The sequence below is a fragment of the Triturus cristatus genome, chromosome 1_1 (genome assembly GCF_964204655.1).
Source record: "Triturus cristatus chromosome 1_1, aTriCri1.1, whole genome shotgun sequence".
Taxonomy (NCBI): domain Eukaryota; kingdom Metazoa; phylum Chordata; class Amphibia; order Caudata; family Salamandridae; genus Triturus; species Triturus cristatus.
The window spans coordinates 85488278-85504263 of NC_140579.1; the positions used below are offsets into that span (position 1 = coordinate 85488278).

The 15986-nt window shown below is 48.2% G+C and overlaps 1 protein-coding gene across 1 annotated transcript in view; it reads left to right on the forward strand.

The window, feature by feature from the left end:
• Positions 1 to 4257: 4257 nt before the first annotated feature.
• The window catches only part of LOC146869537 (proteasome subunit beta type-7-like), a 71979-nt gene continuing 60250 nt past the window's right edge, over positions 4258 to 15986 (forward strand). The window contains exon 1 of the mRNA XM_085604157.1: positions 4258 to 4479. Within this exon, the coding sequence (XP_085460283.1) occupies positions 4415 to 4479 (65 nt within the window). The 5' untranslated portion in view covers positions 4258 to 4414. The remainder of the gene's footprint in view (positions 4480 to 15986) is intronic.

Consider the following 15986-nt stretch of genomic DNA (forward strand, 5'->3'; position numbering starts at 1 on the left):
AAAAGGGAGAAGATACGGCCTATCGGATTGAGCTACGCTGCGCAGAAGGGGACACTATTTACATAGGAAGGAGTCGCAATAGCATAGCTTGGAGCAGGAAGGAGTCTCAGTAACATACCTTGGTATAAACTACGCTCATCCTCGCCGGGCGAAGACTTCGCATCGGAATGTTGTCAGTTCTTGGCCCCAGGGCAAGAATGCTAGGCATGGTAATAAAGACACTTGTCTCTCTGCTCCGGACGTATCCTTGTTGTATTGCAGTCGGTTTTCTCATTGGGGAATGGCATTCCATAATTAGATTCAATTTCGTTACAGTATCACATGTCCGTTTGATAGTTGATTGGCTCATCGAGACTCCGATTCACCCTGCTAAAAAAAAAAAAAAAACCCTTGATACAGAGTAGTGTTTAATCTTCAGCTAGTGACTGCAAGTGGGGCATACCAGAATACCCTTCTGGAGACATGACTAGAAAGAAAGCAGGAACAATGTAGGTGCCGCTGCCAAATCAGTCCTGTGCGGCTTTCCGGCCAGGCTGCTTTCACCGTAGGCTAGTCCAGCAGTAAGGGTACCCAGATATCAAAAGGGCAAGAACCAGGGGCGGTCAATGAACATATTGGCCTTGAGCGTATAGTATGAGCGTATAGTATGAGCAATCAACCCGTATTTATTCATAAATTCCTTCCGTGTGAACCCCTCAACATATGTTTTCTCGTGTTTGGAAATGGGGGACATATTTACTTACTAAATCCCAGACTGCCACAACTCCTACAACTCTACCGCATCGCCTGGCAAAGCAAGGGGTACGTTTGCAATATCCAAGACATGCATGTTCAACATGCAGACAGGAATCGGAGGAAAGCTGGGGGGGGCGATGGTGCAAATAGTGAAGGGGCATCTGGTTCACGGCTTTCAGGAATGAAAACGGCCGCCACGGTAAACTTTAAAATGTATGGTAATGCTGCACGAGCAGCAAGGTATCGAGTGTTTGCGCGCTTTACCTGCACACCAACTAACGCCACCCCAGGGACACGCACTTTTCTTATTGGGCACAGGGAGATTAAGTGATTTTCCAGAATCACTGCATATTGATAAGGCGCTGACACTTCTCTCTTCCTATGGGCACGTCTTGCCAGGTGTGATTGGCAAAGGTTTTGCCTCCAGCCAGCCCAGGTTAACACCCATCCCTACAAGCCAATTGTTCATGGTGGTATCGGGCCGCATTTACACAGCGCAGTATTTGGCCCCTGGGGCTGTCAGTGTCGCAAATTACTAAAATTCCCTGAACTGTAGGTGTGGCCGGGTTTTACACGAGCAGAAGTTTGGGGAGTGCAAGCCTCCACATAGGGGGTGGTTGGCTGAAGCTGATGAACTACTTCAAACGGTTCACAGCACTGCATGTGGGAGAGTGGCAATGCCCTGTGCACCCTTCAACCAGACACCGGGAATGGTATGCCCTCACCGACATGTGCGTAGCACCTTCTGAAATAAGCAGGACCAGAGATGTGCTGCTCTCCACTGGCATTTGACAGGTTAATGGACAAGGCTAGCGGAAAAGCCAGATGTATTGTCATGAGTTAAGGTGGTCGTGACCGAGGCACTGGCAGGATAGAGACACTGCCAATTATGGGTTAGGAACGAAATTATAACGGGGGCTCACAACAAATTATTTGATAGCAATGGGACGTTTCCTTTCAAGCCATGATGTCGGTGCCACGACTTACCTACAGCACTGCAACACCGGTGTAACAAGGACTGTAGGCAAAGATATTAACTCCTTTCAGCAGCAATAGAGTCCAAAGCTAGCTGCTATTCAACAAGCAAGGAATTGGATACGCTGTCCCAGTGGAGAGTAAGGAAAGAGTGGGATAACAGCGGGACTAGTATAAGACTCTAGCGTCCAATTTAAGGTATCTTAATTTGCAAGTAGAGAGGCCAAACCGGGAGATGTTGCTAAGATATTGGCCGGTTGTAGTAAACAATAGACTAATACGATGTGAAAGGGAGCAAAGTCAGATAACAGTGATGTCAGCTGTGTTTATATACGTAGGTGAAGGGGTTAACTCAAACGTTACCTTCACCCTGCTTATGGTGCTGTAGCTGTTGGGAACACAATTACGTGCCAGTTGGCACCCAAATTGGCCAATTGGAAAGTATCAAGGGGATGGCAGGTCCTTAAGCGCCTATTTCACCAATGCCCTGTTACCGATGCCATATTTCCAGCCTGAAAATCAGATTTAGGTGTTACTCTTCTCGCCCAGCATTTCCTTGGAGCCAGGGAGGGGGAAAACGTTCACAAATTTGGGTCCTCGAGCTGAGCGATGTACCTTCGGCAGCTCAGTCAGCCATATCGGCTTTATCCGGAGTCATGAAAGAAGCAGACGTCCATTTAGCAGTTAAAATCTTCTGTCCTGCTAAAAGAAATCATGCAATTGCCCACCTTAGTGCTAGGTTATGAAGGGAAGCGATGGATTGACGAATTCAGCTATGGCTGAGTTCTGACTACAGTTGTAGGTGCTAGACCTTCCCATAATTACGATAGGAAGATCTGCAGTGGCATCGCTTATAAGGCTAGTAACTCCAGGCACGCCTCAGCTGAGCGGCATTGGGGCCTAGAGTCATTCGTGGTTAGTCTGCCCTGGGCTTCTGAGTAATGTTGCTACTTAATGCCGTATATTTACGGTTACAGAACAGGACCCATTATTTAGCCCACTAAAGCTGGCTCGCAGGGGCGGCCACCTATAAACAGCGAAAGGAGGAAGGGGGGCTCTGGCAGCGACGGTAGCCTCCCCAGAGCTGTGGCGGAGTTACAGGGCGATCTGGATGCAGACTGGTACAGTAAGGGTACCTCTGCGACAGGCGGTACAGTAAGGGTACCCCTGTCCGGCACAGTAAGGGTGCCCGAGCCAAGGTCCAGGAGCCGAAGGGGGTTCTGGGAAGACCGCGACGGCGCCCCGTTAGTCCTTCGGGCGGTTGGGGGGCCTGACCAACCGGGGGTGGCCACAACACGCTCCGCCCCTGTCGGAAGGGGCGGGAGTAGGAGGCAGATCACGTGACCCAGTGGATGATCTGCAGATATTTATGTGCCACACTGCCGGGCATCGACCCACCGTGTGTGCTGGCTCACCAGGCGGGCGGGCAGCAAGGGGCTGCCTGCCCTGGATCGCCCGTAAGATAACCCAATTTTATTCATACTGTGTTGTATGAAATAAACCTGCAGCAGTTCTTCACCCACAAATAAAGTGTCAGTGTAATCTTTGGGTGATGTCTGTGTATGCGTGTTGACTGAAGCGGATGACGGTGTGGTCACTATGCCGCTGCCCGCGTCCCACGCAGTGGGACATCAGCAGGGCAGCATTCTAGTGGCCGCCCGTCGGAGCCTTCCCCCCCCTTGCTGCCTCGCGCGCGAGGCCTACACCCACTTGGGAAAAACCCCTATCGCGTGGAGCTGGGGGCGGGGCGGGGGGCGCGGCTTACTCCCTACTTAGTGGGCTCTCTCGCCCAGTTCCTCCTCTGTCTCCGGCGCGCCGCACCCTGCCTGGACACGCGTTCTCCCACCCTTTCCTCTTACCCCGCGTGTCAGGATCAGCGCGTTATTGGAATGTTTAATTTTTCTTTTTTGCGTTGCAGGCGGAGTTACAGGGCGATCTGGATGCAGACTGGTACAGTAAGGGTACCTCTGCGACAGGCGGTACAGTAAGGGTACCCCTGTCCGGCACAGTAAGGGTGCCCGAGCCAAGGTCCAGGAGCCGAAGGGGGTTCTGGGAAGACCGCGACGGCGCCCCGTTAGTCCTTCGGGCGGTTGGGGGGCCTGACCAACCGGGGGTGGCCACAACACGCTCCGCCCCTGTCGGAAGGGGCGGGAGTAGGAGGCAGATCACGTGACCCAGTGGATGATCTGCAGATATTTATGTGCCACACTGCCGGGCATCGACCCACCGTGTGTGCTGGCTCACCAGGCGGGCGGGCAGCAAGGGGCTGCCTGCCCTGGATCGCCCGTAAGATAACCCAATTTTATTCATACTGTGTTGTATGAAATAAACCTGCAGCAGTTCTTCACCCACAAATAAAGTGTCAGTGTAATCTTTGGGTGATGTCTGTGTATGCGTGTTGACTGAAGCGGATGACGGTGTGGTCACTATAACGAAGAGAGACAGGTGAAAGGTATACAAGAATAGTCCAAGACACAGAGGATGAGATACTAAGAGCGAGCCAGAGAAAAACAGACAAAAGACAAGCAATAAGAAGAGACACACGAAGAGATATCTGGCAGAGAATGAGAGGGAAACATTATTGAGAGAAAGACAAAGACGGGTCAGTGTGGAGACGGGAAGACGACGAAACATCGCTGTAGGCACCAAGTAACCCGCTTGTCCAGTCCGTGAAATCTGCTGACCGGAGGCTCGTACGCCCACCATGCTCGCCAGGGGGGTCTCACTCACGCCCCCCGCAGGTGGCTTCAGCTTCGAGAACTGCGTCAGGTGAGACCCCCTAGTACCGAGCTGGGCAGAACTGAGTAGTTTTACGTCCTTAAAATGGTGTTTGCCTGCGGCCTTAGGAGCGGGTGACGTCCACCATGGCCTGAGGGAGGGCTTCTCCTCAGGAAGAAGACCCTCTCCTGTGAGGGTTGGAGGATTCAAACCCCTCACCGGAGAGTCTTAAGAGTCCTCATGAGAAACCAAGGGGGTGGGGGGAGGGGGGAATGCCCGTGCCCCCTGCAAACCACGGACTTTGCCCGTGCCTCTGAATACGGGTGAGCCTCCCTGGTCGGTTCGAGCCCCCTCCCCATTAGGATCCGTGGTTTATGATGCTGCACACCGACCACCCCAAAAACCTCTGCCCCATGTTAGCGTAATCCATAAGAAACTCTTTGTAACCAGGGCTGTCTCGCGCTGTTTTGGCGCCATACTTCAAGCATGTGTGTTTTGGGCAACACACCAATTTGTGTGTGTGGGACTCTCCCTATAACGCAATGCACCCTAAAATACGTACACAGAGAGGCGGAAGAGAGTAACTTCTTAATTGGTGCTTGGCGGGGGGGGGGGGGGGGGGCACTCTTACCGTCTGGGTCTAGTTTGCAGTACACCTGCACAGGATCTCACTTGTTTCTGAGTCAGCATGTCGATTTACTGCAGGGACACAACCCCCCCTACAGCCACAATGGTTCCCTTGCACTTACCTCCATCTTGTAATATCCCACTCAATTCAATTCAAAAGACCTTTATTCGAATTACTTGCAATTCATAAAAGTACACACATTAAAAAAACAGTTCATTATTACAATATTTCAAAATACAATTTAATAAAGATTAAAAAGGAACTAATACAGCAATCGTTCAGGGATTTTCCATCATTTTGCCTACACGTGTTATAAGTCTTAAAGTGCTAGTGCGAAAAATCAGTTCATCCGTATCCAGAGAGAATAGCATTAAACGAGACTCCTCCAAAGAAAGGGGTCTATGTTTTCTAAAATAAGGTGTTAAAAACCAATTGATATATTTTAGATAAAATTTACAGAAGAATAGAAAATGCAACTCATTCTGTGTGCTAATACCATCACACGGGCAGGGATTATATTCTGTAGGGCGATGATAACCCAAAGGGAAACCAAATAAAAAATTTACGGAGCCTGCCCTTAGGCGAAATAACAAAGACCTTTCCCAGTTAGACATAGGAAGGGTAAGGTAGAGTGGGAAAGGTTGCTTACACAGATCGTTCTCCATATATCTAACAATGGAAGGTTTAGATGTTTCCCTTTCCATTCTTTCTGTATCAAAAAGTGCATATAGTGCTTGTTTAACCTCTACCTTGTCTTTAGGTTCAATACTGAGTGGATCAGAAAAGGGATCTCCTCTGTTCACGGCACTTAGTGCTTTTAGAACTCCAGCAAGCCAGGGAATTGATAAGCCGTGATCACATTTGAGGCAATCTTTAATTATATCTTGTGTTAAGGTGGCTGCATTGTTCCTCCAAATTCTTAGCCAGAATAGAGCCGATCTGGATCTAATAAAATCACAGAAATAGGGGAGATTTAGCTCTTTATGACAAATGAATTCAGAGGACGAGATTGGGGCGCCCAATAGTTTCCTACAGAAGCGGGTCTCTTCGCGTTGAATACCGGGACTTTTACCCGAACCCCAAACCTCGGCCCCATAGGTAGCAACAGGAATGCACTGTAATCTAAACATTTTTTAAATAGCTCTGGTAGCACCTAATTTCTTTGGGCGCGGGAGGCTCAATATTGAATTGGTGGCTTTCGAGAACTTGCCCATGGCGCGGGCAAGATGCCCGCTCCATGAGCCGTTCGCAGCGAAAGCCACCCCTTGGTATGTAAAGGAATTTACAGAATCTAATTTGTCGGGTCCTATGTGTATAGTATTCACTTTCCGTTTCCCGGGTCCACATGACATTATAAAAGATTTTTTAAAATTTACGCGCAGGTCTAGGCCCTCCATATGGTGGGCAAAGTTCTCCACAAGCAAACGGAGGGCATTTGGGGTGCGGCCCATAAGGACCGCATCGTCTGCGTATAGTAGAACTGGCAAGGGATGCCCCTGAATAATTGACACATCTTTGGTCGCTTGTTTTAATACTTTTGCTATACCATTGATATAAATTATGAACAGCAGGGGTGCTAAAACGCACCCCTGTCTGACCCCCCTGCCGATTTTTATAGCTCCGGAAACTTCGCCACCAACCCAATCCTGACTTGAGCCCTGAGATCAGTATGGAGGTACGCCAAAAAGTGTACGAGGGCCTCATCCAATCCATAGTTAAGAAGCATGGTCCACAATTTGGATCTATTGACCAGATCAATGGCAGATGAAAGATCCATAAAAGCGAGGTAGATGGGGGACGATCGAGCAACGTTGTATTTGTCAATTATCAGTTTTAAGTTCAAACATTGCTCGACCGTGCCCACCCTGCTCCTGAATCCCATCTGACACGGATCCAGTAGGTCTGAATCTTCTGTCCACTCTAACACCCTATTGTAAATAACTCGCCCAAGTATTTTTAAGGTGTTATTCAAGAGCGAGATTGGGCGGTAGTTAGCTGGATCTGATCTGTCGCCCTTTTTGTAAATTGGAACTATAATACTAGAAGACCACGTCTTAGGGATGGGCGCTTTTGACAAGCTGTTAAAAACATTATGGAGGATTGGTGCCCATAGATCCGGACTATGCTTTATAATATCTATAGGGAATCCATCTGGGCCTGGTGCCTTGTTACCAAGGCTCTCTCTGATGGCTGCTTCTACCTCGTGAAGGTCAATCTGCAGGTTTCGCAGCTGTCCCAGATCTGGGGTGGTTAACTCCATGGGGGCAGCATATATTTTAGAAAAATGGGCTTCCCAAGTGCTGCTGATTATATTACAGCTAATTGAGGATAAAGATTTGTCCATGTCACGCGTTTTCCTAACGGCAGACCAAAATGGGCCACTACTCTTCAAGTTAGCACTGTCAACCAACAATTCCCACTGTTCCAGCAGAAGTACTGCCTTCCTTTCAGCTATTTTTCGCTTATAATGTTTCCTAGCAGTCTGTACCTCTACTGGATTCCGTGGCTTGCTGGTTAATGCCCTGCGTAGTTCCCTGTTTGCGATAGAACAGGCAGAGTCAAACCACCTTGGGTCTTTCTCTTTTATAGGTAGTGGGGCTGACAGAGAAGTTTTAATTACCACACATAGTTTACCAAAGTCAGTAATTATTCTATGACAATTCCCATCAGATGATAAACAAGAGTTTATTAGTTCTAGATGGTCATTTTTTACACTGTCAAGTATGGCTCCACAGTCAATTCCCCTCCATTTTAAACGGAGACCACCACCTGATGGTATGATATCTCTTGCTCCGTTTAAATTAACATATACCGGGCTAGGGCCTAAATGTAGGGTAACTGTAAGGGGGTTATGGTCTCCATATAGTGTCTTTACCACATTAGAGTCTGTGACACGATCTGTTAAATAAGGGGATGTGAAAATAAAATCAATAGTTGAGCGAGAGTCCCTCCCAGTGAACGTGGGGGCACAAGCCATCCTGGGAGTTTGGGTTGCTTCCATTACATTACTAAGGATGTGTTCATTTAGTATGTTAACTAATTCAATGCCACTTCGTTCTGCTTGATCCAAATGGCTTTTGTCCTCGTGCCTGTGCTTCCTTAAAATTTTTGCGTTAAAATCTCCCCCAATAAGAATCCCTGACTTCTCTTCTAGACCTATATTTGTTTCAAGGTGTACCAAAGTGTTGGAAAGTGCTGTGTAGTTCCTATTCGGTGCAGAATGAAAATCATTATTATAAAAATTAATCAAATAGATCTTGGTCTTTCGCTTATATTCAAGAACCTGGATGTTTGGGTTCCCTACTGATAAATCCTTAAAAGTACCACCCGCCAATATCCTGATTCCGATAAAGAGTCCTCCTATTGCACGGCCGAAGGCAGGCTTAGATGCAAATACGCTAAAGCAATGGTAACCCTCTAGATGCACATTCCCTACGGCCCAGGTCTCTTGGAACATGATAATGTCTTTGCCATCCAATAGCTGGACCCATTGAGGGTCAGACAGTCTTGAGTCTATGCCTGCAACGTTCCAGCTAATGATTGATAGGTCTGAACCACTAGGGGTACCTAAATGCTTGTCCCTTGTGCTCTGCCTAGGATTGGTTAGCAAGGTTGTTGTATCCTCACATATAACTGGGGATGGGGCGGTAACATCCTGTGTGGCCATTGACTTGGTTGTATTAATTTGTGTGAGGTCTTGAAATTCCCCTGTAGCATCAGCTACCTCTACACAATCAGTATTGCTTGCACTGTTCCCCAGTCAATCCTGTTCTTCTAAATTTGAAAGAGCGTGTTCAAATCGGTTATAGATTGGGACATTATACATGTACCTCATCTCGTTCTGGTCCGTGTTGAAATTTTGGTTGGTCCCTGCATACGGCCTCTCCCTTGGGATATACTGGGGTGCAGCGGGAAAGGGTAGGTATGACATTTGGTGTACTGATGGTACAATCACATTACCTAATGAGTGACCATTCCTAAAATCAGGGTATTGATCCTGGTGGTGTCGTCGGCTATTGGTTCTAAAATTGGGATTAGTATCCTGTCGGTATCCCAAAAAATTGGTCCCAGAACTGGGGTTGGAATCTATTAGGTGCCTATAGAAGTACCCAAGAGGAAGGAGAGTGATATTATATTCCCATTGTGAGGGCTGTGGGGCTTTTGCAAGCGTACATTGCGCCCATTGTGGGGACCTAAAATTTATGATTATGCAGTCCCCCTCAAATTTTTTACTCAACGGGCCCGCCCACCCCACTCTTTGGGTATGGATAATCTCCCCAGCGCCTTCCATCGGAAAATGGCAGTTTCTGGATAGCCAGTGGAGAGTTCTGTTTTTAAGATTTGTGAAATTTTCCTCTTGGTCCTTCCTTAGTTTGGGCACGTTAGCTAAAACCAGGACGTAGGCTCCACACTCTGGGGGTAAACTAATACGGGCCGGGATCTGTCTCGCAATAGTTGGTATAAGTAGGTCCGGCTTGGCTGGGGGGGAGGATGGAAAGTTTCGGGCATCGGTATTGGTTTGTCTAGATTGTGCCTTATTACTTTTGGAAACGGTATGATCCATCCCTTTGGGGGTGACAACTGTTACTAGACATGCCTCTTGTGTACTGGCTGGGATTAGGGAACCACAGATAGCCAGGATCTGCACTTTTTAGACGCTCCCTTAGTGTGCTTAGGAACCACAGATAGTCAGGATCTGCACTTTTTAGACGCTCCCTTAGTGTGCTTAAGTAGGAGGAGTGTATCCCTTCCTTAAATAGTTCCCATTGACAGGAAACCGGTGCTTGGCTTTCTGAGTCTTTGAGTCCAAAGTCCACGCCCTTCCTGTTCGAGATCCTGGTTTCTTCGTTGGTCCCTGAGCTGCGCCCTGTTGAGTTGCTTGATCCTGAACCACTCTCTGCCCTGTTTCTAGTACAACCCGAATCTAGGCAGTATCTGTTTACACCTATTTATTCTTTGTTTTGGGAGTTGTATCGCGGTCTCGTGTAATTGTTTGCCATTTGTTGATTTGGCTCCCGCTCTCTTCTTTTGTTGTTTAACGAATCGCGGTCGCGTGTTAGTTTCCTGTAGAACGCGACCGCGTCTGATTGCAACATTGTTGCTGTGCACCTTCAGCTCTATTTTTTTGCGGTCGCGTGTAAGCTTAAGTACGCGACCACGTCGTCTGGGTGCAACTTTGTTGCTTTGTCTTCGATGCTCTGGTAGAGCGATCCCAGCCCTAGCGCCATAGCGTGAGCAAGAGTGCGGGCGAATTCCTTATTACAATTATTCGCGCACGCCGCGCTTATAGGGCGATCACATATATTTTTGTTCATGCGCCGTGTGCACTGTTGAAATTCTTTTGAGGATCCTCAATTTAATTTCTAGACCCCTAGGAGTGCGTAGGGGTGATTTTCTTATTCTAAGTCCTGGGATAACCCTTCTGAATATAATCTCCTAGGATATTTCTAGTACTACTACTTGTAGCCCTCTCCTGTACCCACTCATTAGTCAAGTAGTGTTTCTCCTTCCCTGTTTCACCTTCCCTGCTCCTGTTGTCTACGAGTATTTACCTGCTCAACGAATCCCATTAAGACCCTGCTGTGTCACTTCTTAAAGGCTACCGAGATGTCCAGTGGGTAAGAGGGAAAAGGAAAGCGGGGGCGCTCTGAGCACTAGCACCTGATTGTATGTCACTGCTGTATAGAAGGATTAACCAATATCATATTTTTGTGTTGTCTTTTGCTCCAGGTTGTTCTCTGCGGTGCCCATCAAGAAAACACCCACTGGGGGAATCAAGGGAGCGCTTCCATACCTTGTCCCCACATCTCTCGGGGCCTGTTTTCGGTTAGTGTGTATATAGGTTCACGCCTTCGTGGACAGGCCTCAAGAGAGTGGGGGTATTATCGTCGTTCCTGTGGATTGGGGCTATAGCAGGCGACAACAACCTTGGTGGATTTCGGTTTGGGTACCCGTTTGGCTGAGTGTTCCGCATTTAGTGGGTATTTACTTGTACTTGGTTTTGAGAGTGACAAGGGGTCGCTAATATTAATTTTATTGATCACATTAGTCGCACTCGTTTGGGGTTTATCTACAATAGTTACCCCCAAGCTTGGCGTGGTTTCTTGATGGCGCCCTGAACCCAATTTTATTACTTGATCATCTAATGCTCTCAGCCTCTTTTCTATATTCAATACTTGTTGGTTCATTGGCCCAGGAGAGTAGTTATCAGTGTCTCCAGTCTCCCCCAAAATCTCTCGTCCCCTGACGCTGTGTTAATTTCTATGATTGAGGAATCCATCTCGCCAGATTGGCCATCCCCCTTAACCTTGTTTGGCTCTACGGGGGCAGCAGTCCTCCGTGGTTGGTTGTGCCCACCCTTGTATTTATTTAGTGCAGGCTCAATGTCCCACTCAAATCAGGCTGGGGGAAGCAGGGTGCAGGTTATGTGAAGGGAAAGAAACCCCCTTGAAAGCGGGTACAGCCACGGGTAAGTACACTTAAACATTAATCTCTCTCGCTCTCACTCTCCCTCCTTCCTCCCCCCATCCCCCCAACAACTTGTCCTTTTCCCTTCCTGCAAGCAGGGGTGCTAGTGTAATACTTTGTGCTGCTCTTGTTGCAGGGGGCCAATATTGCAAAACTGGCCCCGTTAACAAAAACATCCCCCAGGGGTATAAAACCGGCCCACTGGTGAAACTCATGGTGCCTGCAATGGCCAGTCCGGTCCTGCCTTCTGCCCCCTCCTGGGTTATAGGTCATTGGCCAGGACTTTCCAGCCATCCCTGGCCTGGTCTTTTCTTTCAATCTGACTCCAGGTGAAACCCATCTCATTGCAGTCAGCCCTGAGGACTCGGCGCCAGGTGTTTCTGGGCTTTCCTCTTTTCCTTTTCCCTTGAGGGTTCCAGGTCAGGGCTTGCCTAGTGGTGTTTGATGCGGGTTTGAGGAGGGTGTGACCTATCCAGGTCATACTTTGATGTCTGTCGTGATTTCGGGATTTAAACTGACAAATATTACGTAACAATATATCAACTAAATATTAGCATTATGCCACTAATGTACATTGACATATGCCATTATTTAAAGAAATGTCATCCGGTGTTTTAATTTCCCATGCTGTCCATCTGCTCAGCTGTTAGGCTAAAATTCAATAGAGTCAGCTCGGAAAGCCACTTAAAAGGAGCACACTTTTCTGTATTTATCCACTTTTAAAAATAAATGCTGACAGAAAACATAATGTTTTCTGTCTTTATTTATCAGCAAAAATACATAAAAACGCAAAACAGGGAGCCTTAATTATAATGCTATTTTTACTCCAAACTCCCCATAATCCTTTCCATCCCATTGGATTTGATTGATAGGGGATTTATAATGCGCTACTTTGCCCAAGGGCGTCAAGGCGCAAATGATGGAAACAATCAGCCGGTTCGAAGAAGAAGGGACATTAGAGGTAGGCTTCAGAGAAGAGTAAAGTTTTAAGAGCACGACGAAACAGAATAAGAGAATCCTGATTCCTAAGGTTTATAGTGTACGTGCAAACGTAGAAGGAACCGCCCAAGTCGCTGCCTTGCACATTTCCAAAAAAGATGGTCGCTGAACCTCCACCCAGGAAGCGGGCATCCCCCGGGTTGATCCTCCCTGTGCAAACCTAGGACAGGTTGACCCTTCTCTTTGTAAGCAAGAGTGAAAGTGGATTTCACCCATCGATTCAGAGATTGTAGTCGGGAAGAGAAGTAGATTGTTGCTGCTTTTATTTGGAGGGGATAATTTCCTCCTTTTTATTAGACATAAAAATGGGACTATGAAAAAACCTGCTGGAGATGATTGCGTAATGCATGATGGGGTAATACCGGTTTTGTGACGGTCATCGGCTGTAGCAGGCATGGGCCTGGCCGCACACACCCCCGCAAGCCCTCAGGCAGCTGTGGGAAACGAGGTAGGCAGTCCGAGAACCGAAGGGACTACAACTCCCAGGAGGCAACGGGGCAGGACTTACGTAAACTCAGCTCACGAGGGGGAACGGCCTACCCTATATAAGCACCGCCTCAGTGAGGAGACGGTGCTTGACAATCCTTCATGGAAGCCGACGGCGAGGGAACACTTCCAGTCCCCCTCGCGCATTCTACATCCTGCAAATCCCGTCAAGCTGGAAACTCGCGGACGCTTGCCTTCCCGCTTGGAGTTTCCGTCCCTTGAAACCTGCCGGGCGCCATCGCGCGCCATCCCTGACCCGGGGGAACCCGAGACCACAGTTTGGAGCTCCGAGGGCGGACGCTTTCCTTCCCGCCTCGGAGTAAGCCTTCTGCCTTAAGAGCGGACGCTTTCCTACCCGCCGGACGCCGTGGTGCGCCGTTCCAGACTCCGCGGATCCCGTGACTATACTGAGGAGCTCCGAGTGCGGACGCTTTCCTTCCCGCCTTGGAGTGAGTATGGTGGCTTGAGGGCGGACGCTTTCCTACCCGCCTCAAGGTCGAAGATACGAGACCACGCCGTGACAGGTAACAAGTATCTCGTCACCCTGAAATATTACACATTATTCTCGCAGGGAATCATTTCCGAACCGCTGTCTGTGAGATTAACAGGCAGGCGGATTACGTACAGAATCCTATTGTTTATGACTTGTATCCTAAGCAAGGGGGTGAACACAGTACCAAGGAAGGTACATCTACTCCTACCTAAACCTGTGAGTACCGGAAGGGTTAAGCGTGGGGGGGGGGGGGTCGTATAGTGCAATACCGCTAACACTGATAGATGAACCAACCTTTGTCATTTGTCATTTGTGCAGGACGTTGTTAGGAGGTGCCTATACTGCTGCATTCCCCTGCTCGAGAGCAAGACCCTCAGCACTACCACCTTAGTGCTTTCACTTCCCTGTTCTCGTGGGTGCTCTTTCCCAGAGTTGTGTCCATTACGCTGTGGGGAAGTGTGTCCTGGAGAATAGGGGGGCCTTTCTGCTTGATATCGTCCCCGCTGGCTGCTGAGTAAGGTTAGTGGCTTGTTCTTCTCTATCTTGTGCCACTGACATCCCCGACAGGTTTTCACTGCTGCTCCCAATATTTTTGACTGGTATGGACATAAAAATACGGCAAAATACCGGTACGGTGGCAATCCTAGGAGGGTCCTGTTCACCTGTGGTGATCTAGGTTTTCCCTCTCTTGAAGGCCCCTTATGGCCCACAGGGATGGCAGCTAGAGTGGTGGCTTGATATGCATTGCCTACACACACACCAGGAGCTGGTGAGACAGGAGCTCCCCACTGGCCCCGGTGCGTCTCGCAATGTCTGACTTCATGACACGGAGAGCGTTGGGGGGTCTGCATGAAGCTGCTTGACAAGGCCTAATACTTGGCGGTCCAGCCCTTGACTGCTTGGATCCAGTCCGTGCCTGGCCTACCTTGGCCTCTCTCGGGTGGTATTAGCTGGCTCCGAACCATGTTTGGCTTGTCATGGCAGTGACCCCCGGCCAGGCCCGGCTCCAGGGTCCTCAATCTGGGAGGGCCATGAAAACACCTGGGCGGGCCATCAAGATGCATGAGGGAAGCAGGCAAGAAACAACAAAGGCCTACTGGATACGTGGACGGAGGTCATTGCTGCACTCTGTATATAAAATACCCTCCCACATAAAACCAGCTAACTACTTGATGTTGGAGTTATTACAAGAATTAGAATTTTGGGTTGCTTATCAAAATCTTTGGCCAATCTTCAAACAGGCTTTCTTCAATGGCATATAACACAAAACCTTAGCACTGTCTATGGTTGCAAATATGTTAATGCCGGGGAACAACTGTATGCTTGCTTCATTGACATCGAAGCGACATTTGTTGGAGTTGATAGGAACATATTGTGGATTAAATGTATTAGCTGCAGGCTTCCATACTGTCTGTTACAAGCTGTCCAGCAGCTTTAAGTTAGATCCTTGGTTCAAATAAAGCTTAGCAGCGTCTCCACTTTATCCCCCAGGATCGATATTAATAAGGGGGTGCAACATGGCCGTGACCTCACCCCTCTCTTGTTTAGCCTCTATGTATCAGACGTCTGGGCTGCTTTGGCTATTATAGATCTCGAGCATCAAAAAGGGAATATAACTTGATACCAATATTACAGTACGCAGCGGACACAATCACACTGACCAGAATTAGTATCGGCCTGCGTCATCAATCAAGCGCCCTCCATATATACAGCAAAAACAAGACAGCACTAAAAACAGCAAACACAGATGTTTTAGTGTTTGGCGGAAAGGTCAAGAAAGCAGGGCAGTGGTGTATGACTCGTCAAGCAGTTGCCAAATTACCAGCCTACAGACACCTTGCTTTGGTTCAACGAAAAGGACAGTTATCATGACCAATGACCATTGGTAACCCTGAAAACGCATTCTTACATAGGTGTGGTACGGATGTTGTACTCACCTCGCAGGCCCAACAGAAAAGGCAATCCTAGATGCAGCAAGGGCCATAGCTCTGTGCACCTTGGCCTCTGCTGCAGAGGCGCATACAGGGAAACTCACAGAGATCAGTTGAGCTTGTTCAGAACATTGTTCAGGGTACCTAACTCCACCTGGTATGAGCGAGCTAGAATGGAGTTTAGTCTAACCAAGTGCATCCTGGGAATGAAGCTTTGTCCTGATTCACACCACAGAGAGCGACATTAAAATCTCTGCTTCTGATGGGGTTGCTCGGCTTAAGGGCTTCCCCCTTATTCCCACAGTTTACATTCATACTTGTATGCTAACTATCCCCGGGCTAAATTTTACTTATGCTGGAGTAATCAGAGTAAATTCTGTAATATCTTGTTACTTTTCTGATGCAAAATGACTGAAAATGACACAATTACCATTGCTCATATCATTTTTAATAAATTGGGGCAAAAATGCTTATTGCAAGAGTACAGGAACAGAAAGCGAGTAGCAGCTGCTGCTGCTGTGCGTGTTCTGTTGTATTTAGCGCTATTCTCTGA